Source organism: Rhinolophus sinicus, chromosome 14, assembly GCF_057876585.1.
Source record: "Rhinolophus sinicus isolate RSI-liver-muscle chromosome 14, RSI-T2T, whole genome shotgun sequence".
In the NCBI taxonomy this organism is placed as follows: Eukaryota; Metazoa; Chordata; class Mammalia; order Chiroptera; family Rhinolophidae; genus Rhinolophus; species Rhinolophus sinicus.
The window spans coordinates 146,719,204-146,742,973 of NC_142514.1; the positions used below are offsets into that span (position 1 = coordinate 146,719,204).

The window sequence follows — 23,770 nt, forward strand, 5'->3', positions numbered from 1 at the left end:
ATATCATGACATGTAATACAGTACCTTGATTATGGACTCTTCCCTTAGTTGAAGATTTGGGATTTGACTGAGTAAAACATTTATCTCTGTACCCATGCACTGGTCGGTAAGATTAAAGACAGAAGGAGGAATGAAATGTATATAGCAGCAAACATCAGAACAAATTGAGTAAGAAGAATAGGTTATTTAATTTTTAAAATTAAGTTAACATAGCAGAGAAATGTAAATAAAAGTAGAAGATTTGATTAACAAATAAAAAGTTCCACAGTCACACAAAAAAGATGAACTGAGCGCCTGTTAAATGAAATTTCAGCACCTGTTTATAAATATAAGCGCAATGAAATGAACAGCACAGCAGAGAGTGCCACTAAAAAATTATACCAAATGGAATAAGCTTTTGAAGATTGTCATTTGGTGACAATAATAAATTAAGGAATTTAGGGAGGGGGTAAATATTAGGAATACACTGGCCCTAATATTGAAGGAGGCTGATTGATTGGCAAATGTTACGTGTCTGTCACACAACACGTTTGCTCTTTGAGCAAGGTCATCACATCAGGAATGAAGCTCTAGCAACCATTTGGAATAACCAAGAGCATGTTTTTGCAATAGAGCATTAAGAATTGCCACACTATCTTCTTTTTTTTTCTTCATATGGAAATTACACTTATTTTCCATAAACAAACAGGCGCAGCAAAAATTCATGATCCCGTGACAATCCCCAATGCCACTAAAAATACAGCTTGTGATGATTGAATTTATGACTTCTCCTAAAATCCCTACTTGCATCAAAATGATAGGCAGTATCAGAGATAATACTTTTGTAATTTGAGTAATATTGCTGTAATATTTCCAACAGAAAGAAAGCACTTCATGACTACTGCAAATTTTACCTGGCAATAACAAAAATGGTGAGCAGTAAGTAACAGCTACATTATGTCCTGAGAAAAGGAAATGCTCAAGTCTATTAAGGAAAATGATTCTGTTATTTATTCAGGATTGAAAAGTTGAGCAGCAGTATTATTAAGCTATACAATGCAACACTGCATAAAATACGAAATAATTTGATAAAAGAAAAATCATTAGAAGTGATTTTTCATTTCTGCCTCACTCCTTTGGAAGCAGGAAGTGAAGGGCATTGATGACTTTAGTCTCCAAAGTAAATCTGGAAGCTAAGCTTTGCAGAGGCTGGCTGGTTGCACGGAGAATGCTGCTGCAAGACAGCAAAAACCTGGGATGGCATGGCAAAGGCACACGGTCTCCTGTGTGCTGGCGAATGCGCTCCTTTCTGCCAAGGTTTTGAGCTTTCCTATTGGAGAATGGGACATTAAATGCTTAAGATAAAAGTGAATGGCTGGTTCCTGATTCTGAAATACTGTTCTCTAAACACATCACACTTTTTTATGCTCATCCCTCTGCCTGGAATGATTTCTCCTATTTCTTTACCTGACAAATTCTTTGTCCCTTAAGACCCAGAAACAAAGTGAACTCCTTTGAAAACCATTCCTGACTGTCCCCAGACTTGTAGAGGGCTCTTCTGAACTCTAATCACATTTCATTGTGATTATTTGTACATTTTATTCTACTAGATTGTGTGCTCCAAAGAGCAGGGACCTAATAATATTTATTCTTGTATCCATACTGAGAGGCTGCTAGGGTACTAAAAATATTTGACTATTTTCTTTTTTAAAAATTGATACACTATGAGCTGTTATGGTCTTCTATATCTTCAACTCAATTATTTGACCTAAAAGAATAAAAAGAGGGGTATTAAATTAAAAATAAATTAAACACTTCCTCCAAATTTAAGCTCATTAATAAGCTTGTGATAAATTGCCAAGTTTATCATGTAGCAGAAAATCAGCAATGAGAAAATGTCCTGTACTGATATGGGGCCAGCAGAGGTCTTTGATAACTGTAATCCCATCTGGCAGTTGCATTAACCAAAGGAATTACACTATTCAATGGTGGTGAGGTCTACTTAGCTTCCTGAGTGATTCCTAGGTGCATTTATTGTAAGCCTGTAACACAGGCCTGGAGTTGTTTTTCAAAACTGCAGCATCCGCCTTAGTGGTTTGTGAAATCATGTTAGTAGGTCTAATCAGTATTTTTAAAAAAGTGAAACAGATTAAAATCGAAAATATTATGTGCACTGCACGTGGTTTAAATGAATATTGTTTTGTGAAACTTTCGTTTTAGTATATACTCATATACATTGTGCATTGTGACTTAATCCTACTGAATTGTGATATAAAATGAATACGTATATATACTTATAGACATAAAATGTATTTCTTACTGTGAGTCAAGATGAAACAAGTTTGAAAGCTATTGGTGTAGACTTAGAGAATATGTGCTCAATCTTCCAACCTGGCTTAAAGCAATTTAAATGCAAATGTAGACTTTCCTCCCATTTCAGTGGAGTATTAGGCAACAATAATGATGATAGCCACAACAGTAATAATAGAACTAACATTTATTGAACTCCTATTATTATAAGCCAGTTACTAAGTTAAGTGCTTTACATATATTATTTCTTTTATTCCTTGTAAATACTCTAGAGCTAGATTCTATTAATTATCTCCATTTTCCGGATGAAGACACTGAGAATTAAGAGGTTTCCTAAAGTTCTCACTATCATACACTAAGTGGTAGGGCTGTGGTTTGAATTTGAATGTAACTGAACCAAAATCCTAGTGTCATGTCACCTAAGCAAACACGTGATCCTGGATCGGTCCAGCTGGGTCTGGCTAAGAGGACTGCTTCAGGGAAAAAGTGACGCAATTCATCCCACCCATGGGAATGCATTGTTTTTCAGAGCACGAGTGTTTCCTAACCACTGGTGTTGTTCCCTCCACTTTGTTAAAACCAAACAAAGAAGAAAAGGAAAAGGAATGCTTGGGTTGGATACGGGAGTGGGGTGCTGTATTTATCAATGTGATCTTATGCCTAGTACAGTGCATGAGATTCAAGCTACAGTCACTGAAATGGACTGAACTCATATTAGTCCCAGTTATGCTGTTATATGCTAAGTGACCTTGTCATATCTCAGAGCCTCTTAAAACACCTATTCTGGAGGTTATTTCAAGGATAAAATAACCCATATTGAGTTAATTAAAGGGCCATGGAAATGCGAAGGATGAAAAATTAAAAAGCTGCCTCCACGCGGCTACTTCTCAAATATACCTAGCTATTGTATTTTTATATTTAAGAGACAGTAACAATTTTCTCATGGTATTTTTCTACTCAACAAAATAATTTATCAAAGTTGTAAGTAAATGTGTTTCTTTGCATGGGGCTCAAAAGCTAGTTTAATTTTAAATGAAAAGCAATGCGATCTTTTCACATCCTCATTTTTTCTAACCTGGTTCTTCTGTAAAGAAGGTTGCTTCCCCTGCCTTAGGAACTCATCAGCATGCATACTGAATGCAAAATGATCACCCTGACTGAAAAAAGGGTGAAGGAGAAGGTGGAGATTAATCTAAACTCTGGCTCATCCGAGTGAGAAAGGTACACAGTGGAAATAGCAAAAGCAGGAAACCAGGAACTAAGATTCTATGACAATGAAAGGAATGAAAAACAGTGAAAATACACAGAAGAGAATAAAGGAGGAGGTTAAGAGCAAAACTGAGAGCTAGGAGGCGCTTCCCACACTGAGTAAATAAGGAACTTCTGGAGAAGTGGTGCTTAGCCCTCTGTACTTGAGGGGAGGTATCAGGAAATGAACTACGCGCAGGGCAGTCAAGAGTCTACCCCTACTCCTGCCCTAAGTGTGTGTCTGCCTGTTCAGGTTAATAAGGAATCTTCTGAGACTTCCCAAACTTGCTTGTCCCAGTCCATTCTTGCTATTCTATGTGAGGAGGGACGACAATATCAGAAGAGACAAAGGAAGCAGATCTAGGGATCACAGAAGAAGTTCAAAGTGTCTGGAAACAGGAGGATCTCATCTGACAGTTAATCAGTGGGACGCTGGGAAATTTGGGAGGTTTTTGGGAGTGCAGAATTAAGAGATGGAATAAAAGAATACGACTTATGTTTCTGGATCCTAGCTGAAGATTCCAGAATGATGGGCACCCGGTTAGGAGCAAAAACACTGTCATAAGAAACACACCAAGGGGCAGCCAGATGTCTCAGTTGGTTAGAGCGCGAGCTCTTAACAAGGCTGCTGGTTCAGTTCCGCATGGGATGGTGGGCTGCGCCCCCTGCAACTAAAGATTGAAAGCGGCGACTGGACTTGGAGCTTAGCTGCGCCCTCCACAACTAGATTGAAGGACAACTATTTGGAGCTGATGGGCCTTGGAGAAATACACTGTTCCCCAATATTCCCCAATAAAATTTATATATATATATAAAAAGAAACACACCAAGTTCACAGTAATTTTCAGAAGAAAGTATTTGGGAAGGGTGTCAGAAATAATAATTATTACCTGATTATGCATAGAATGGATCAGAAACAAATTAAATAGGAGATTTAACCCAAAAGGTAAATATAGCCTTCCAGGTACCTTTGAGAAGACATAGAAGGGACTCATAATTAGAATGTAACCATTAGTGGGGATCCCCTTATATAAAAAAGCCATGAGTCTGAGGCCAATATATATGAAAAAACTTATGCAGTTGAAATAGATTGATGAATGAGCCTTAGGTACCAACATAGGAGAGACAACTTTGTAGCTAAATTTTATATTACAGGTCACTTGGCTAAATGGAGGAATAGATAACGTGTTCTTGATGAAGTCTGCAAAGGTGAAATACAAGAGCTAGGTGTGGGTGAGGGGCTTCAACTAACCAGACAAATGCTGGAAATTGCATTCTACTAAAAGTTGAATGGAAAAATTGCTGACATGCCTTGCTGACAGTACAAACTTGGAGATGGTTAATAAAGTAATAAGGAGAACAGCAACCTTGAACCAAATTTGACAAGAGGGCTTGGTGACAGAAATACTAGGAACCTCAGGAGAAAGTCACTTTACTGTTTACTGTTTTTAGTTCAGATTCACCAAGAAAGAAATGATGAGAAGAATGAAGTCTGTATCTTAAACTTTAAAACAATGGTATTTTAAAAATTCAGAAAAAAACCTATATATGACTGTCATGGGTTGAACTGCTATGTCCCACCACTCCCCAATTTATATGTTGTAGTCATAACACCTAGTACCTCAGAATGTGACCTCATTTGGAAATAGGGTTGTTGCAGATGTAATTAGCTAAGATGAGGTCATATTGGAGTGGGATGGGACCCTAATTCAATATGATTGATGTCCTTATAAAAAGAGGACATTTGGAGATAGACACACAAGGAGAATGTCGTGTGAAGATGAAGGCCGAGATCTGGGTGATGCTTCTGTAAGGTGAGGAAAGCCAGAGATTGCCAGCAAACCACCAGAAGCTAGGGAAGAGGCATGGGGCAGACTATTCCTCACAGCCCTCAGAAGGCACCAACCCTGACAACATCTTGATTTCAGACTTAGAGCTTCCAGAACTATAGACAATAGTTGTTTAAGCCACACAGTTTGTGGTACTTCATTATAGTAGCCCTAGCAAACTAATACAATGACCTTAAGGCCTCATTAGGAAGATGGCTGAGAAGGTTGAAAGCTCTTAGGAATCCTGTTATAGCAGAAAGTTCTAATGAAGTATAACAATAAGTATCCAAAGAACCAATGTGATTGCCAGGAGATGTGCACAGTAATCTTGGTTTTCAAAAGGGGGAAAATTTTTTGTAAAATAGAGCCTTTAGGCTGATTTTGAATCAAATTCTAGAATGGATTATCAATGGACTATTTATGATTACTTAGGAAAAAGCACTAATTCCTATAATGAGTCATGCTAAACTAACCACAAAATCTTTTGTGATACAATTAACAGTTTGAAAGATTGGAAAATATTGGATTAAAAAGACTGGCAGAGGTTTAAAAATATGGGCCAGGTGAGTTTTAGCAGAAGGACTCGTAACTAGTATAGATGAACAGATGAATCTCTTTCTTCAGAGAAGCCTCTATGCTATTTTGCTAAAGGCTTTTGTCCTTAGCTCTGGTTTGGTCAACATTTTTTTAAACAACAAATCACACGAGAACAGTGATCAAATCAATGGAAGACAAGAGGTTTGGAAAAACAGCAAATACAGCAGTGGAGAGAATCAAGATCCAAAAGTCTAAAATGACGAAATTTCATAGGTACAGTATATAGTATATTTAGGTCCAAAAACTAACCCTCAAGACTAATATATTAAGAATGGCACATGTGAAGCAGACAAAGATTTCAAATGACGTTAACCTGAATATGGGTTAGCCTAAGGATGGACGGGGCTGTCCCCACACCCAACGTAATCTTAAGCTACATGAGTTCAATTCTGTGGAGTAGCCACAGAATGAAAAGGATGGCGAGTGGACTACAACCATCTGAACTGGGGATATTTAGAGTTAACTAAAGTTCCCAGAGACAAAAGATGAGAACAGTTTTTAAGTCTGAAGGACTATACTGGAAGAGATAAGATTTAGAATTTTCTAACTTTAGAGGCCAGAGCTTGGGTCAATATGTAAAAGTTCATGGTGGTAGATTTTTAGATCAATATGAGAAAGAATTTCTAACAAATAGAGTTGCTTACAAATGCAAAGAAATGAGTTTCCCATTTCTGATGTTGACACGGAACCAGCAGCACACACTCGGTGCATTTTCAAGGGCACTCAGCATTGCCCAGGGGTGAGAGGAGGAGTCTAAGATCCTGTGACTCCACTGAGAAACAGTAAGACTTTACAAGCAGGATACCTAGTCTGGAATTTCCTCCAAAATGTAAAAGAATCCAACATAAACCTCCAGAGACCAAAGTAGACCAATTGTTGGAGCTAAAAGAGCCAATACTCAGCCTTTGTCTATTTCCTCATGCAGCAGCTATAGCCCAGAGGAAAAAAAGGTAACCTGGGTATAATTCTCTCTTATTCTCCAAACTAACATTTCAGACAATAGGAGTAAAAATAACAGGCATTGGAGGCACCGCCCTGGGGTTTGGGATCACTTCTCCCTAGCTGTTCATGCTTCTGTGATCAGGTTTTCTACCCTGCACACCTGAAGCCTCAGAGAGTACTCCAAGGGCTGATTCACCAGTTAGACAGGCTCCCCTCACCTTCCAATGCTTCCAAACTCATCAATACTTAAGATTTCAGCAATTATTATACCTCTTGTTCCAAGAGGCTAACCTCATTTGTCACCATGCTAGGAATAAATTTGATCATTCATTTAGAAAAGGGTAATTAAAAACCATTTGAACCATAATTAGTTGATTTAAAGTATCACTATCTAGAAAAAGGTTTTCTGCTTTTAAGGTTGTGTCAGTGCTCGGTTATAAAATCAATCTTACTAACCTCCTCGAGCAAAGCTATTGGATGGGTTTACATCCAAATGTCCTGGCACTACCTGCTTAAGCACAGTGGACATTCTTGAAATCCTCCTTTCAGGCCCTAAAGTCAGCCAAAAAGAAGAACAAAAACCACGTCGTTCGGGTTAACATTACTCAAATGACAAAACGTTATCTTCATGTGTAGCATGTCTAATTGCTGCCAAACATTGTACTTTTTAAGTTTCTAAAGCTTTAATGGAGATAACAAGGCACTGTTACTATTTTCTCAGAGATACACACATTTGCAAGATTATAGCGAGTTAGGTTTGGCAAGTGCAATCAGAGAATTTAATGATAAATGAAGCAAAGCATGCATGGTGTTACTTTACAAGAAAAGCCACTTTCTGCTTATGTTGAGCTAATTCAAATAGCTGATTAAGCCAAGGAGACCAACTTTTCAAGTCACATGCTCCTGTGTCTAACACATTAGGGTTACCTCTACATGAACCCTTTGGGGTTCCATCACATGATAACTGAAACAAAATATTAGTACAAGTCTTAATGGCTTCATCCAAATCTAGTGAAAACAAACTGTACTGCAAATCATAAAAGGCTGCAGAAATTTCAGGAATTTTAAACTTATACATGATGATTTTAATAAACATACATTTAATAAACAGATATTCAACTTATACATTCAACTTTGTAATAATATTTTTAAGTCTATGTAAAACAGATTCTAGGAGGAAAAAAAGCCCAGATGACTTTATTTATGTTCCCTACCTCTTCTCCTATTACTCTTTTAAAAAGGAAATAATTGAATCTCTAAATTTGGTTACTATTTAATAGAAATTAACAGTGGTACCCTGATTTCTAAGTAAAAGGAGCTAAAGTTACGCTCCACAAGGTAAAACTTTAGGGGGTCATGTTGAATGAACAGAGCAAATAACTAATGAGACTAACCCCAGCAATGAATCTCCCTTTTCAAAGCTGTCAAGAAGAAAAGTACTACCAAATCTTACCTGGAGACAGAGCAAGTGCTGGCCTGACAGTAAGGGTGTTATTACCACTGAGTTTCTGATAGACAGAAACTGCACTCAGTAAGGCTTGCAAGTACTTTTCTTGTTCTATGCTGCTGGAAGATTCTAAAGAGGAGGTAGGAGCTATAAACGAAAAAGATAATGAATAAAACAAACTGTGTTAATCAAAGAGGCATATATGCATTTATGTATACACATTTTTTTGCTTCTTCTTTCTATATACAGTCTTCGAGTAACCACACCCAAATATAGAAACCAGCCCCACTTAAAGCTCCAAACTATTAAATGGCTAATCCTCCTATGATATTAGTTTCACCACACCTACTTCGTGATTGCCTCATCCTCCTCCCAGAAAGAGCCTAGGTCTGGAAAACCAGCTCAGGGCTGTCCTTCCAAGCACAGGTGTAGTTTCTCATTATCCACGCAACTCAAAAGGAAGATTCACAAAGGACAACATCTCTTTGATGATCTCCCCGAACTAGCCTGTCCATGCTGTTTGGGAGCAGAGGATGGAGCAGGTTCCCCTGCATCCCAGGATGGGCAGAGGTTAGAACTTCCCAATACCAGGGGACATGTCCTTGTAGGGGTTATTTACAGGGAGACTGGAGGAAGATGGAGAGAAGACAGGAGCAGCTATTGCTAGATTCCCTGGTCTTTGTAAAAGAGGGGCAAAAAGTATGCACAGATGGAAACAATTGTGAGAGCAATTCTAGGTTGGAGGATGTCTGAGCCTGGTTTGTGTGGAGTAAAACAGAAACAAATGAAATTGGCCCAGAATTTTAAAGAGGCAGCAGGAAGGACTCACTAGAAGGACAATAAATATTAACAAATTTTCTTACAACCTGAATAGGAAATAGCATTATTATATTAAAATTAGCATTATTATATTACATTTCATCAACTTTAAGAGGTCATTATTATATTTTATGAACTATGTCATCTATTATAAAATATACCATTTTATGTACTAAGAATAAAGAACTCTGCCATTTAAACTATGACAGAACTCTTCCTGATCACTTCAATTGTAAAATGCATCCCGATTTCAAAGGTATTAAAATGTGAGCAAATGTGTAAGCTCAAAAATATGAACTAGTAAATTTATATTATATTAAGCATCAGAAACCAGTGGAAAAAAATAGTTCAATTTTTTCCAACTAAAAGTTCGGCAATATGCTCATCGATGCTCCTGAAATGATTTGCTCACTTTATGTAACCTACATACTGTGTTCTATTATACCCACTATATAGACTGGGAGGATTCCTCAGGGCAGAAACACTTAAAAGCCAACTGACTTCCCTTATACCAATGTTGAGATTCCAAGCCAGGTAGGATAACAGTAAAAAATATATGTGTTGTATGTGCTGCCCTCAGTCAACCGAATGATCAAAGACACATTGGCTAACTTTTAACTTTCAGGAGGCAAACGGAAGGGAATAAAGAAGAGACATCAAAAAGCACATGGTTTTACCTGCTGAACCACAGAACCTAACTTACCTCACTTCGAAAGAGGAAAGAATGAAGCCACTTCTAAATTGGATCTGATATCTTAGTGGCCCAGTGTTTAATTTTCTTGAGCATCTACTATAAGCTGGAAGTTATGAGAAAGGTCAGCAAAATATAGCTCCTGACTGACTTTAAGACCTCAGATATGGTGCTCATAAACATCCTCAGAAAAAGAGATAACAGCACTTACTATTTCTGTTTTCTTAAATTGGCCACCCTCTAGCTTCCTAAAAATGTCTTTGCTTCAGAGCCCCAAAAGCAGCATTTTGGTCATTGGCTTGCTGACTTGTTGGTGTACATGTGTGTGCGACTTGTAGGAATGAGACAGGATATCTCATATCACACGGGACAGAATTCCTATTTGCCTCTAAAGCTGTTAAATATATATGAATGCTTCCCAGAAGAGAAAAAAAAGATTAGTATAATCTAGTTTCCATCAGTGGATACCGAAAGGAAAGGAGCTTAGAACCAAAGACTTTATTATGTTAATTTCTATTACAATCCAAATATAGACAGACATATTAAGATATCAAATTCAAAATGGAGCCCCACACTATCAAGCACAGGTCTTGTTTAAGCTGTGCCTGCTGTATGGGGCACAGTGGGAAAGTTTATGTGTGAGAGGCTTGATGACACGGAACAAGTGGCGTGACCAGCTTTTATACCTTTTATTTTTAAGAATACTCTGAAGTGAGAGGATCATAATTGTGTTGTAGAAGATACTTACCTGACTGAGGGGAGTTCTGAGATTTGAAAAGCCCAACTACTCCCTTGCCATGGAACCCTCCAGATCGGAGGAGAAGGGTACTGCTTCTTGAGTTCTTCCAGCATACAACAGGCAGGCGATTGTGGCGATAGCAGCGGGCTACTCTTGGTAAACTACTGTCCTGTACAGCGTGAGGTACAACCAAAAGGCCAGGATAGCTTCAGGAACATGAAAAGCAGAAAGAGAATGATTTGGGTGGGTGTGGGGTGGGGAAGAAGGGAAAAGAATGTAGAGAGTGGGAGAGAGAGAATATGATAATATGACTATCATGATACCACAGTAATTGTAAGACTCAGAAACACTGAGGCGTGAGACACACATTTCAAACACGGAACGCAGTCTCAGCTCAGTTCTTCAGGGGTTGAGAAGAAAAGGCCTAGATGCTGAAACCAGCGAACTCATCGACTAATCTGTAGTCTTCTGGGAAATAAGCCCCTTTCGGTGCTATTGCAGAATTTTGCTGAATAACCCGAGCTTAGAAAATGAAAAGGTTATGTGGAATTATTAAAAAGACCCCTGTTAAACTGATGGTCTCCCTTGCCTTACACGTTACTTATCGTCAACTTGAAATAAAGATTGTAAGATTAATGTGCTCATATTAATGTCAACTTTATGAGAATGACAAGTCAAACTGTCAACTCGTTAGATTGCTGGAAAGACAAGAGTGAATAGAGAACACTAATATTAGACTGCCTGACATAGCGAAAGGATTAAAATCAAATGATTTCTGGTATGAGAACAATATATTCAAATGTCAAAACGAGTTTAAATATTTTATTAACACCACATGTAGATAATTAAAAAAAGATTAGCTCATAAAGTTATAGGATATGATGTTGGGAAAATAAAAAACAGACAAGAGTACCTTGTTTTTATGGATTGGCAAGTATAAGTAGACAGGCAGGTTTCAGAGTCATTTCTTTCCTTTAGCCTATTTAGAAATGTTACACTAAAGAGATTTCAGATTAATAAACTTCCAACTTCTAATCTCATATATTTTTTTTATTGTGGTAAAATATACCTAACATAATATTTAACCTGTTAACCATTTTAAGTGTACAAATCAGCGACATTAAGTACATTCATAACCATCACAACTATTTCTAGAATTTCTAATCCCTAATCTTGATATAAGCCAGCTGAGAGGAGTGAGAGGAAATCCGGTTCATGGTCAGGTAAATCATAGCCCTCAATGACTTTAGTGAATGCCAGATTAACTTTCCATACTTACCCAGAAATACCTTGGAAGCATTCTGAAAACCTAGCACTTTAGTGCCGTAAGAAGTTATAGGCTGTTTTCTAACGCCGCCAACTGATGAAGAGACCTAGCTATAGACACAATCATTCACGAAGACTGGAAAAGCAGTTCCATTATTAGGGCTCTCTATTTCAAACTCCACTTTAATATCTGTTCGCCCCAACCTGCCCCCCCCCCCCGCACTGTTTCTACATATAATGATTTTGTGTATTAGATAAAGGAGTATTGCTTAATGGTTTCAGGCACCGTTTCAATAACTGGGAAAAACCAGTATACCTCTTCACTCCCTGCCCCCTGTAGTGGACTGTCCCTCTCCTTCCATGGGACATGAGCACCACATACCATGCTCTGCTATACACAGGATCTAAGACTTTCCTGCTACCAGGCAGGAGTGACAGCTAGATTGCCACTAGTGCTGAGGCAAATATTGTTGAGCCTGAAGACCAGCAGGGATACTCTCATTTACAATGAAAGGTACCTCCATTTACCCTGCCACCCAGCTTATTCCCTACCCAGAGCCATCAGCTCTGGGCTCCAGAGTAAGCCTCAAGAGGGAGACTGGGCTTCAGAAGCTGCTGTGGAAACTTTTTAATCAAAGACTAGCTTGTACAAATGCTTGAAGCATAAATGAATTAATCCCAAAAGAAATCCATATCACTATCTCATAGGTTAAGAAGTGGACCATTACCAGCATCCAAGAAAATTCCCTTGTGTCTCTTCCAAATCACTATTTTTCCCTCCTTCTCAAGGAGTATCGCTATTCTTGACTGCTAACAACATGGATGAGTTTTGTTTGTTTTTAATTTTAGAAAAAAAGAGATGCAATAGAATTTATTCTTTTGTGCCTGTACTCCCTATGCTTTTTTTGTTCAACATTATGTTCATGAGATCCATCCACATTATTGCATATAGCTGTACTTTGTTCATCTTCATTGCTGTATAGTATCCCACTATGTGATTATAGCACTATTTATCTATTTTTCTACTGTAGATTTTGAGTAGTTTCTAGTTTTTGATTGTGTAAGAAAAATGTCTCCATGAACATTCTTGTAGATGTCTTTTGGGAGCACATATACATTTCTATTGGAAATTCTGCTCCACCTAGGAGGAGATATGGTAGATAACAGGTTATGCATACATTCAATAGATATTTAGATTTTTAATAGATGCTGCCAGACAGCCTTCCAAAGTTCTTTAACCAATTTACAATCCCATCAGCAATAAATGGGAGTTCTGCTTGCTCAACATTCTTACTAGAATTTTGTATTGTTGGTCTTTTAAATTTTAGCCATTGTTTAAAAATAACTTATTTTTCAATTATAGTTGACATACAGTATTATATTAGTTTCAGGTGTACAACATAGTGATTAGACATTTATATACCTTATGATCACCCCAATAAATGTAGTACCCATCTGACACCATACATAGTTATTACAATATTAATGACTATACTCCCTATGCTATACTTTACATCCCACGACTATTTTTTAACAACCAATTTGTACTTCTTAATCCCTTTCCTCCCTTCACCCATCTCCCAATACCCCTCCGATCTGGCAACCATCAAAATGTTTTCTGTATTTATGAGTTTCTGTGTTGTTTGTTCATTTATTTTGTTTTTTAGATTCCACATATAAGTGAAATCATGTGATATTTGTCTTTCTCTGCCAGACTTATTTCACTCAACATAACACCCTCTAGGTCTATCCATGTTGACTTAGATGGTAAGATTTCATTCTTTTTTATGGCTGAGTAATGTTCCATTGTATATATGCATATGTACCACTTTTTCTTTATCCATTCATCTGCTGATGAACACTTAGATTGCTTCCATATCTTGGCTATTGTAAAAAATGCTGTAATAAACATATAGATACATATGTCTTTTCGAATTAGTGTTCTGGTTTTCTTTGTATAAATACCTAGAAGTAGAATTACAGGGTCCTCTTTATCTCTTGTTATAGGCTTTCTTTTAAAGTCTATTTTGTGTGGCATAAGTATTGCTACCCAGCTGTTTGTTTCCATTTCCATGAAATATCTTTTTCTATCCCTTTACTTTCAGTCTGTGTATGTCTTTTGATCTGAAATGAGTCTCTTTTAGGCAGTATATGTAAGGGTCTTGTTTTCTTATCCATTCAGCCAACCAATGTCTTTTGATTGAAGCACTTAATCCATTTACGTTGAAAGTAAAGTCATTGTTGTTAGATATGTAGTTATTGACATTTTATTATTCATATTTTTTATCTTTTATTTTCTTTAACTAAGTCCCTTTAACATTTCTTGTAATATTGGCTTGGTGTTGGTGAACTCCTTTAGCCTTTTCTTGTCTGGGAAGCTCTTTATCGGTCCTTCAATTCTAAATGATAGCTTTGTTGGGTAATCTTGGTTGTAGGTCCTTGCTCTTTATTACTTTGAATATTTTGTGCCAATCTCTTCTGGCCTGCAAAGTTTCTGTTGAGAAATCAGCTGACAGTCTTATGGGAGCTCTTTTGTAGGTAACTGATTTTTCTCTTACTGTTTTTAAGATTTTCTTTTTGTCTTTAACCTTGGTGTTGGCCTCTTTGGGTTCATCTTGTTTGGGACTCTCTAAGCTTACTAGACTTGTATGTCTGTTTCTTTCACTAGGTTAGGGAAGTTTTCTGTTACTATTTCTTCCAACAGGTTTTCAACCCCTTGCTCTCTCTCTTCTCTTTCTGGTACCCCTATGACATGAATGTTGGTATTCTTGATGTTGTCTCAGAGACCCCTTAAAATACCCTCATTTTTTTGGATTCTTTTTCCTTTGTACTGTTCTAATTGAGTGTTTTCTGCTACCTTATCTTCCAAATTGCTAATTTGATCCTTTGCTTCATCTAACCTACTGTTGATTCCTTCTAATGTATTCTTCATTTCAGTTATTGTATTCTTCTTTTCTGACTGGTTCTTTTTTTTATGTTTTCTATCTCATTTTTATGTTTCCTATCTCTGTTGAAGTTCTCACTGAGATCACTGAGCATTCTTATAACCAGCGTTTAGAACTCTGCATCTGTTAGATTGTTTGTCTCCATTTTGTTTAGCTGTTTTTCTGGAGCTTTGTCCTGATCTTTCATTTGGAACGTGTTTTTTTGTGTCCTTATTTTGGCTGCCTCCCCATGTTTGTTTCTATGTATTAGGTAGAGCTGCTATGTCTCCTGGTCTTGGTAGAGTGGCCTTATGCAATAGGCCCAGTGGCATAGTCTCCCTGGTTACCTGAACCAGGTGCTCCAGGTGTGTCCCTTGTGTGGGTTGTGTGTGCCCTCCTGTTGTAGTTGAACCTTGATGGCTGTTGGCACATCGATGGGAGGGATTGACCCATAGGCTGATTGGTTGTGAGGACTGGCAGTGATTACAATGGAGGAACTGTTGTGCAGAGGTTGACCCTATGGAGAACGATTTGGTTTAGTGTGGCTCTGGTGCCTGTTGAGTCTGACCTTTGGGTCTGTCGTTTGAGGAGGTGGTTAGGTGGTACACTCATGTGGTCTGAAGCTGGTCACTGGGTGTGTTGGTCCTGGGGCCTCTTGGCAGAGGCTTTGGTGCAGGCCAAGATCACCCTCTGCTGGTGCCCTGCCTAGTGCCACTTGGTATAAGCTACAAAGTGTTCTTCAGATGTTTGCCACTTGTGCTGGCCTTGGATGTGCCTGGGAGAGGCTAAGCTGTGAACAGAGGCCAGCTGCTGCTAGTGCCAGGCCTGGGGATGCTTAGCAAGAAGTACTGGACTAGGCGAGGCCAAATTTTCCTTGTTTGGGGTTTGTGAAGTTTTGAGAGATTTTAGGAAAGACTGCAGCATGAGTCATGATAGGCAGTTTGTATGGAAAAGCCACTGGAAGTTGGGTGGGGCGGGGTCTGAGAGAATCATCAGGGTGGGGTGAATGGTGTTAGCTAGGTTGATGGAGACTCAGAATGGTGGGAGGGCTCAACAATGGAATAATGGCTTCTGCCAGCACTTCTCTCTGGGAGAAAGCTGCCCCTCCAACCCTTGCCCTGAAGTCAGACAATTCAGTTCCTTCCCACATGTCCCTGCTGCCTTTCGAGTTGCCACCCCAGTGCTGGAGCTCAGAGTGAGTACATCAGTGAGTAAGTCCGTGCATGGGCTCTTTAAGAGGGTCATTTGGGTCTCCAGCAACCCTCCGTCTCATTCAGCCATAATCTCCAATGGTTTTCACAGCCAGAAGTTATGGGGACTTCTCTTCCTGTTACTGGAATCCTGGGCTGGGGAGCCTGGTGTGGGGCTCAGACCCCTTACTCCTCAGGGGGGACCTCAGCAGCTGAGATAGCCCTCCCTATTTTTAACTGTCACACAAGGGTGTGGGACCAGCCTGTTCCGCATCTCTGCCCCTCCTCCCAGTCTCAAGGTGGCTTCTGTATTTCCTTAATTAAGGACTTCTGTTCAGCTAGACTTCAGATGATTCTCAATGATGGTTGTGTAGTTTAGTTGTCATTTTGAGCTGGTCGTGGGAGGAAGTGAGCACAGCATTTACCTACTCTGCCATCTTGACTGGAAGCCCTCAATTTTAGCCATTTTTGTAGGTATAAAGTAGTCTCATTGGGATTTTAATTTATATTTATCTGAAGACTAATAGGTTGAGCATCTTTTCAGATATCTATTGGCCACCAGGATATCCTCTTTGTGAAATGCCTGTTAAGTGTCCTGCCATTTTTATTGCCCTTCTACTCTCTTAATGATGTCTTTTGATGTAAAGAAGTTCTTAATTTATCAATCTTTTACTTTATGGGTAGTGCTTTTCCTGTCTTAAGAAATCCTTCCCTACTTCAAGATCATGAAGGCATTCTCCTATCTTTTAGAAGTTTTATTGTTTTAAACTTTTACATGTAGATCTACAAACCAATGGGAATTGATTTTGTGTATAATGTAAGGCAGGGGTCAAAATCAATTATTTTCTTGTATGGCTATCCATAGCATCAATTATTGAAAAAACATCTTTTATCCACTGTTCTTAAGTGCTATCTTTATCTTAAATCAAGTGTTCATATATGCTGAGCTCCTTCTATGTTCTTTATTTTGCTCCAATCGTCTGTTCATTTACCCTTGTGTCAATCTCATACTATCTTAAATACTACAGCATTATAAAAAATCTTGATATCCTGTAAGACTCTCCTGACTACTCTTGGTCTTTTTCATTTTGATGTAACTCTTAGAATCATTTTTTCAAGTCCCATAACATTTTTCTGAAATTTTGTTTGGGAGTGCATTGAATCTATAGATCAATTCCTGGAGAAATTATAGTTTTAAGAGTATTGGGTATTCTAATCCAAGAACATGAAATATCTGTTTATTTATATCTTTAATGATCGTCAATATTGTTTTGACTGTTCCATGTAAAGGTCTTACACATCTTTCATTCGATTTATTCCTAAGTATTTAATATTTTTTAGTGATACTCTAAATATTATCAGTAGTGCCAAAATAACATCACTTAAATTTCAATTTTTAATTATTTGTTTTTAATTAGTTTTTGTATAATGACTTCATACTAGTGCCCTTACTAAATTCAGTTACAAATTTTAAAAGTTTACCTGTAGATTCCTTTAGATTTTCTATGTATATAATCAGGTGATCTGTGAATAATGATAGTTTTCTTTCTTTCTTTTCAATATTCATATCTTTTCTTATTTAGTACAACACTGAATAGAAGGAAATAATTGCCATCCTTGTCTTGTCCTGATCTTTAAAGTTTTCAATATTTTACCATTAAATAACTTTTGCTGTAAAAAATTTTAGACACTTACTAGATTAAGGAGCTTCCATTGCATTTCTAATTTATTAGTTCTTTTTCTAAAAATCATTTTATAAAACTATTTTATGTATATAATAAATTTATATTTTTCTTCTTAATTCTTTTAATGTGGCAGCTTATGCTGATTGATTTTCAATTGTCAAGCCAGTTCTTTATTTCTGTAATAAACTCCACTTGGTCATAATGAACTATCCTGTATGAGATTAAGTTTTTGTCACTATGAACCATCCTTCTTTACTGCTGATGAAATTTTACTTTAAGATTTACTTTGATATTTATATATTTACTACAGCTTTTTTTTTCTTAAGCAAAAAAAAATTTATTATCTTTTAGTCCTAGAGGATAGAGGTTCAAAATGGGTTTCACTGAGATAAAACCAGTGTCAGCAGGACTGCATTCCTTTGGCAACTCTAGGAAAGAATCCATTTCTTTATCTTTTCCAGATTCTGGAGACCACCCACATTCCTTGGCTCATGACCTTCCATCTTCAAAGCCAGCAATGGTAGGTTCAGCTCTTTTCACGTTGAATCACTCCATCATCATGTCTCTTTCTCTGACTCTGACCCTTCTTTTGCCTCCCTCTTTCTGTTTTAAAGACTCTCGTGATTACATTGGGCCCACTCAGATAACCAAGGATAATCTCCCTATTTTAAGATCACTTGATCAGTAACTTTAATTTCCCTTTGCCATGTAATATAACATATTCACAAACTTAAGGAATTAGGACATAGATACCTTTGGGGAGCCATTATCCCACCTTCCATAGTCACTCTAGTTCTGGATTTGTAGTCATTTGATATAACAAATTTTCCTATGTTTAAAGCCTACATAATTTGAGTCTGGTCTTGATTTATTCACCATAGTCTCCTTATCACCACATAGCACAATGCTTGGAATATAGTATATGACTGATAACTACTGTTGAAAGATGTATTTATTGGTGCTCTTAGTGCCCAGATAGTTTAGGCCGGTGATTTTCAAACTAGATCCCACAGAATCCGAAAGTGGCACTGCTGTTCCTTAGGGACCACTTGAGGATGGAGAGGGGAAACTGCTAAGAAGACGGCTGAGTAGGGCCCCCACTCCTAGCCTAGCTTCAATCGAAGCAATTTGCCCTTATCTATTTCATACTTTGAGATTCCGTCTAAAATTTTATTCATGAGAAGGGATTCTACTGCTGTAGAAAGTTTAAAGAACACTGGGATTAGATGTTTCAGGTGTTTGCTTATGAAGATATTCATATAATTTTGTAAGATAAGCTGAACCAGCTGTCTAGGTGAGTCATGTAACGAGAAGGATGTGCTTCACGTGGTGCCCAGCTGAAACTGCATTGAGTAGAACTGGAGCATGAGACAGTCTCTTTACAACTCAGCATTCTAAATAGTTTCCTGTTCAATTCCTCAAATATTTTCTTGCAATTAAGCAATTCCTTTGGTCCTGTAAGTTTCACAAAGCTCCTTAGAATTCAGTTGGACATGAAGAACTGCCTTTTCCAAGTAGCTGGGTGATCTTGGACAAGTTGCTTGACCGTTCCAACCTCAGTTTCCTCTTTTGTAAAGTGGAGCTATCTAGTCATACTCTCTGGCCCCAGGGAATTTACGTGACTTTGTAGAGAATGGAAGGAATCCTTTGCAGTTGTCAAATGGGCTGCAGATCCCAGGTAGAAACAGGATGAGGAGACTTCTACTACTGAGGATGTTCTCCTAATACTGAGATGTCAACCACCTATTTATAGTAGTATGGCTGACGGGCTTGGGCCTTGGGTGTCCTTCTGGCACTTACTCTCCCAGAAAAGAAAAGTCTTAACGTCCTCTGGAAGCCAGATCTGATTCTAGGAGATGAATGTTTCACATTTGAAACCCAAGCCTCCCACCTAGTGTTGCCCACAGAAAAGGGCGTGAGGAGGGCAGTGGTCAAACCTACCAGGGCGACGAGCCTGACTCAGAGCCTGGCCTGGGATAGGCATTTGGGTGCTCAGAGCTGCTGCCATGCTCCTCTTTTTCTCCCGAGTTTGTATTAGTGATGTGGGGGTTCATGCAGGGTCCCTGCCTGCTTTCAGACCAGAGCACGTTTATGGGGTGTTAGACTTTGTTGCCCTGTTCTGTGCCCATCACAACAGCTTTTTTGAAGTAGCTTTGCATGGGTGTCTGTTCTTTCCTTTTACTCTCAATCTTTTCATAGTCTTGTATATTAGATATATCCCTTAAAAGTAGCATAAAGCTTTAAAAAAGTCTGATAATCTTTTTCTTTTAATTGGAGCATTTAGTCAATTTATAAGTAATGCAATGTAATTATCGATATTTGAATTTAAATTTACCATCTTACTAGGTGTTTTCTATTTGTTTCATCTGTTCTATGTTCCCCTTTATCTCCTTTCTGGCCTTCTTTTGGATTATTTTTTATTATTCCATTTCCTTCATTCTAACAGCTCGAGGGATATATATTATTTTATTATCACCATAAATGCTTTATCACAAATGTTCTAATAAGTGGTCTATTAAAATTTTATTTTGTTTCTGAAGACTGAAATGATAAATGAGGTCTATTTTCTCACCGGCAGGCATGATTTTGATAGCAAGCTTCTCAAATAGCAGGACATCACACCCTGACACTACCACTTATATTTATCTATAAAGAGAATTTAGTTAGAAGGACAGAGCATCCAGGAAAATTACTATATACCTGACAGAATCACAACCTTTCAGTACTTAATGCAATTTTTTTATTTGGCCCAAATCTCAAACTATATTCTCAGTTTGTTTGTTTTTAAGTTTCACACTGGTAGTATTTGTAAACTTAAACTGTCATTTAAAATGAAATATAGTTCCTCGACAATAGTAGAGTTGAAACTAATAGTAACATTAAATCAAGAATTTATAAATTAAAAAAAAGAACTAACCTGGAGATGAAAATAATTTAACTTGTGGATGGTGGAAATGTAGTTTTAAAAAATATGAAGCACGGCATAGGGCTTAATAGATATAGAAAACAGCAAGAGGTAAGAATGAAAAAAAGAAAATGAGTTCATTTACATTCTTTAAGTAATATCCCTTGAAAATATTCTAATTAGATGGCATAAGAAAACCCTGTCTACACTTGGGTCAACAATTTACAGCCTGTGGGCCAATTGGCCCCGCCCACTCATTTGCTCACTATCTATGGCTGCTTTTGTGGTAGTGTTGAGTAGCTGCAATAAGAGACCATATGGCCTGCAAAACTGAAAATATGTACTAACTGGTTCTTTAAAGAAAAAGTTTGTGGACCCCTGGCCAACAGCAGACTTTCATCTCTCCTGTCTGCCTGGGCATATTCTATTCTTACTTCAAGTTATCTTCAGGCATGCTAGAAAAGGGGCAAACGGAAAGAGAAAGGCAAATAAGGGCATTTCATAAAGGGGACAAAAACTATTGTTACCTTTGACCTTCTGGTCTAAGGTAGGCACTGTTCCGTAATGTAACTGCACTTCTGGGAATGTCAATAGATGCCTGTTCATGCTTCATAAAGGTCCCTTAATCACCCACATCCCTGGAGACCTTGCTCCTATTTTCTGACATTTCTCTCTCTCTCTGGGCTATGGAGGCAAATAGCCCATTCAAGACTCAAATGGAAGAAAGGAAAGAAAGTCTCTTTTTAGAGCCCCCAACACACTTACCTCCGGCAGAGTGAATACATCCTGTTGGAGGCAGTGATTCGAAAATACTCTGGTTTTGAGCGAGAAGAACTGCCACTTATGGTTCCCAAACCTAAACGCTGATAGTCTCGGAAGCAAGCTTTTTCTACCAACTGTTCCATCGTAGACTTCTCTGAGGCTTTCAGAGTGGTGCTTGTGGGGAGTTCACTCTCATCTGAAACTGTGATGGCAGAAACAGGTTTTGAAGAAATGATATAGCTCAAAGTAGAAGATTAAAAACTTCCTTTTGAAGAGGATCCGTAAACCAAGAGAGGTTTATATTAGCGCTACAGGTACTATATATATCACAAATTAAATCATGTAACGTCTATGGGGAATCATTGTGTTCAAACATAAATTAGAACGGTAATGGATAGTTAGAAAAGAAAAATATCAGAAGCTCAAATAACTCAAAATGTCAGGGACATTAACTAAAAATTTCTAAAAACAATATAATTTTGAATTTATCACTTATTTTTCTGTTTCAGTCAGGCCTGCTTTTTAATGCCAAAGTGCAGTGATCTCTATTTAGGACTTCATAGAATAAACACTCGAACTTTGTCAGAGGCTAAACCTGTCAGTAAAATTGATCTTCAATATGATCACTATACAAACTCATCATCCAGGTTTCAGCTAACTTTTCAGAGCATAAACTTTTGTTAAAAATCTCTAGACTATGCAAAAGTTCACTAGCGTTGGAAAAGACCTTTTTTAGAGAGGTATGAAGAAGTTATCGCTTTTTTGTAGAAATATTTTTGTCAGAGGATGTGGTATACATGGGAAACTCCCTCACAATTTTGCAATCACAGGTTACAGAATCCTTTAAAATTTTAGATGTGGAAGAATTTACCCAATAATCAAGTATTTTAGGGAGGACTTAAAAAAACACACAACATTCCTAGTTGGTACTGCATGTTCTAACTAAAAAAAAATTCCATTGTTAAAAACTGTCTGAATTTACTTTCCAATTATTTTTAAAGTAAGGCAAGTTAAATTAAGCTTTCAATGTTTTTGGAAATGTACTCAAAGTTTTAATGTCAAAGAGATCAATATGCCTCTCTTCCATTAAAAGAAGCAAAAAAAACAACCTAACAACTTATCCTTGTAAATATATGATTGTGTGTCAGTTTATGAACTTCACAATGCAAGTATTATTATCAGGTATCAGTTTTGTGTTGGGCTTTTATTTTCAAAGGTGCAAAAAGCATTACATAATTAGGTCTTTTGGTGGAATAATAGTTTTTGCTCCATAAAATCATAAAAACTGTGAGTTAGAAGAGTCAATGGTGATGGGTAGCACTAATTTTCCAGGTCACTATGAGGAGGCCAGGGTTCCAACAAATGGTCATTTCAGTAATGCTATGGTGAGTCTTTACATTGCCCCAGAGGCAAGCTTGTAGGTACATATACTGAAATGGAGATCTTTGGACTGTACTTTATCTAAAGATGATGTTTCTTTCTTTAAAATGTTGTTGATGATGATGATGATGATAATTATCAGAAGTCGTAGTTAAATAAGCACTGGTAATTGATTCTAAGATCCTGAGAAGGAAAAGGGTGCAATGGCATCCTGTCTATTAGATCAGATTCTCTCGTGCGTTAATTTCGTAAGCATACTCGATACTGGGTTAAGGAACAGAGAACAGTCAATAAGATGTTTTGCCACTGGTTTTTTGCCTCTGTTTTCCTGACTGAGAGGTATCTCAGATTCCCAGATTCTGTTCTTTTAAATATTTACCAGGCATTTTTTTTTCTTAAATCATGTAAGAATCCCTTCATCTTAGGTCCTCCATTTTGATTAAGAGCACCCACAATATTCTTACCAAAAACCCAAATCTTCAACTTCGACTATTCAATGTCCTTATATCCTTATTCTTAATCCTTAACAATAAGCTATAGGGACTACTTTATAACTAAATTTCCTATGCAGTGGGGTTTCTTTCTTTCTCCCTTTAAAGAGACACACATAACAATGCTTCTATGGATTTAGTAAAGGATAGTATATCTTTTACTACATTTAGTATAATTTAATAAAATCTTATCTGAACAATGGGATGTTGGGAAAATAAAATTTTTTTTTCCAGTTCTCAGAAGTTCTGAGTGAAAAGCTGGTAAGTGCCTCCAATCTTTTTATGAGATCTAGGTTTTAGTGAGTCAGGTTTAAGTGCAACTACATATTAGTTTCTTGTTCTTACTCACATAAGAAGAAAGAATAAAATTGACTCAAGGAGGAAAAACAAGTTCTCACATACCAGATATGTCATCTTCTTCATTCCATCCAGGACGATTCACTCTCTCTTCCACAATTGTCCCTGTCCTCTTCTTCAATAAATACTGACGCCCAATTGTCATTTTCCCTGCCCTTTTGGCACCTTTCACAATCGTTTTTGAGAAAGTGCTGCAAGTCATAAAACCA

At 37.5% G+C, this 23,770-nt stretch overlaps 1 protein-coding gene across 2 annotated transcripts in view; it reads right to left on the reverse strand.

Annotated features, from left to right (window-relative positions):
* The window catches only part of SBF2 (SET binding factor 2), a 391,687-nt gene that overhangs the window by 38,264 nt on the left and 329,653 nt on the right, over positions 1–23,770 (reverse strand). The window contains exons 25-29 of one of the 2 annotated variants that reach the window (XM_019728975.3): positions 23,607–23,752; positions 21,337–21,535; positions 10,611–10,807; positions 8,359–8,499; positions 7,362–7,457 (exon numbers count right to left, since the gene is read on the reverse strand). In XM_019728975.3, coding sequence (XP_019584534.3) covers positions 7,362–7,457; positions 8,359–8,499; positions 10,611–10,807; positions 21,337–21,535; positions 23,607–23,752 — 779 coding nt within the window. The remainder of the gene's footprint in view (positions 1–7,361; positions 7,458–8,358; positions 8,500–10,610; positions 10,808–21,336; positions 21,536–23,606; positions 23,753–23,770) is intronic. The other variant, XM_019728981.3, reaches the window with a different exon arrangement.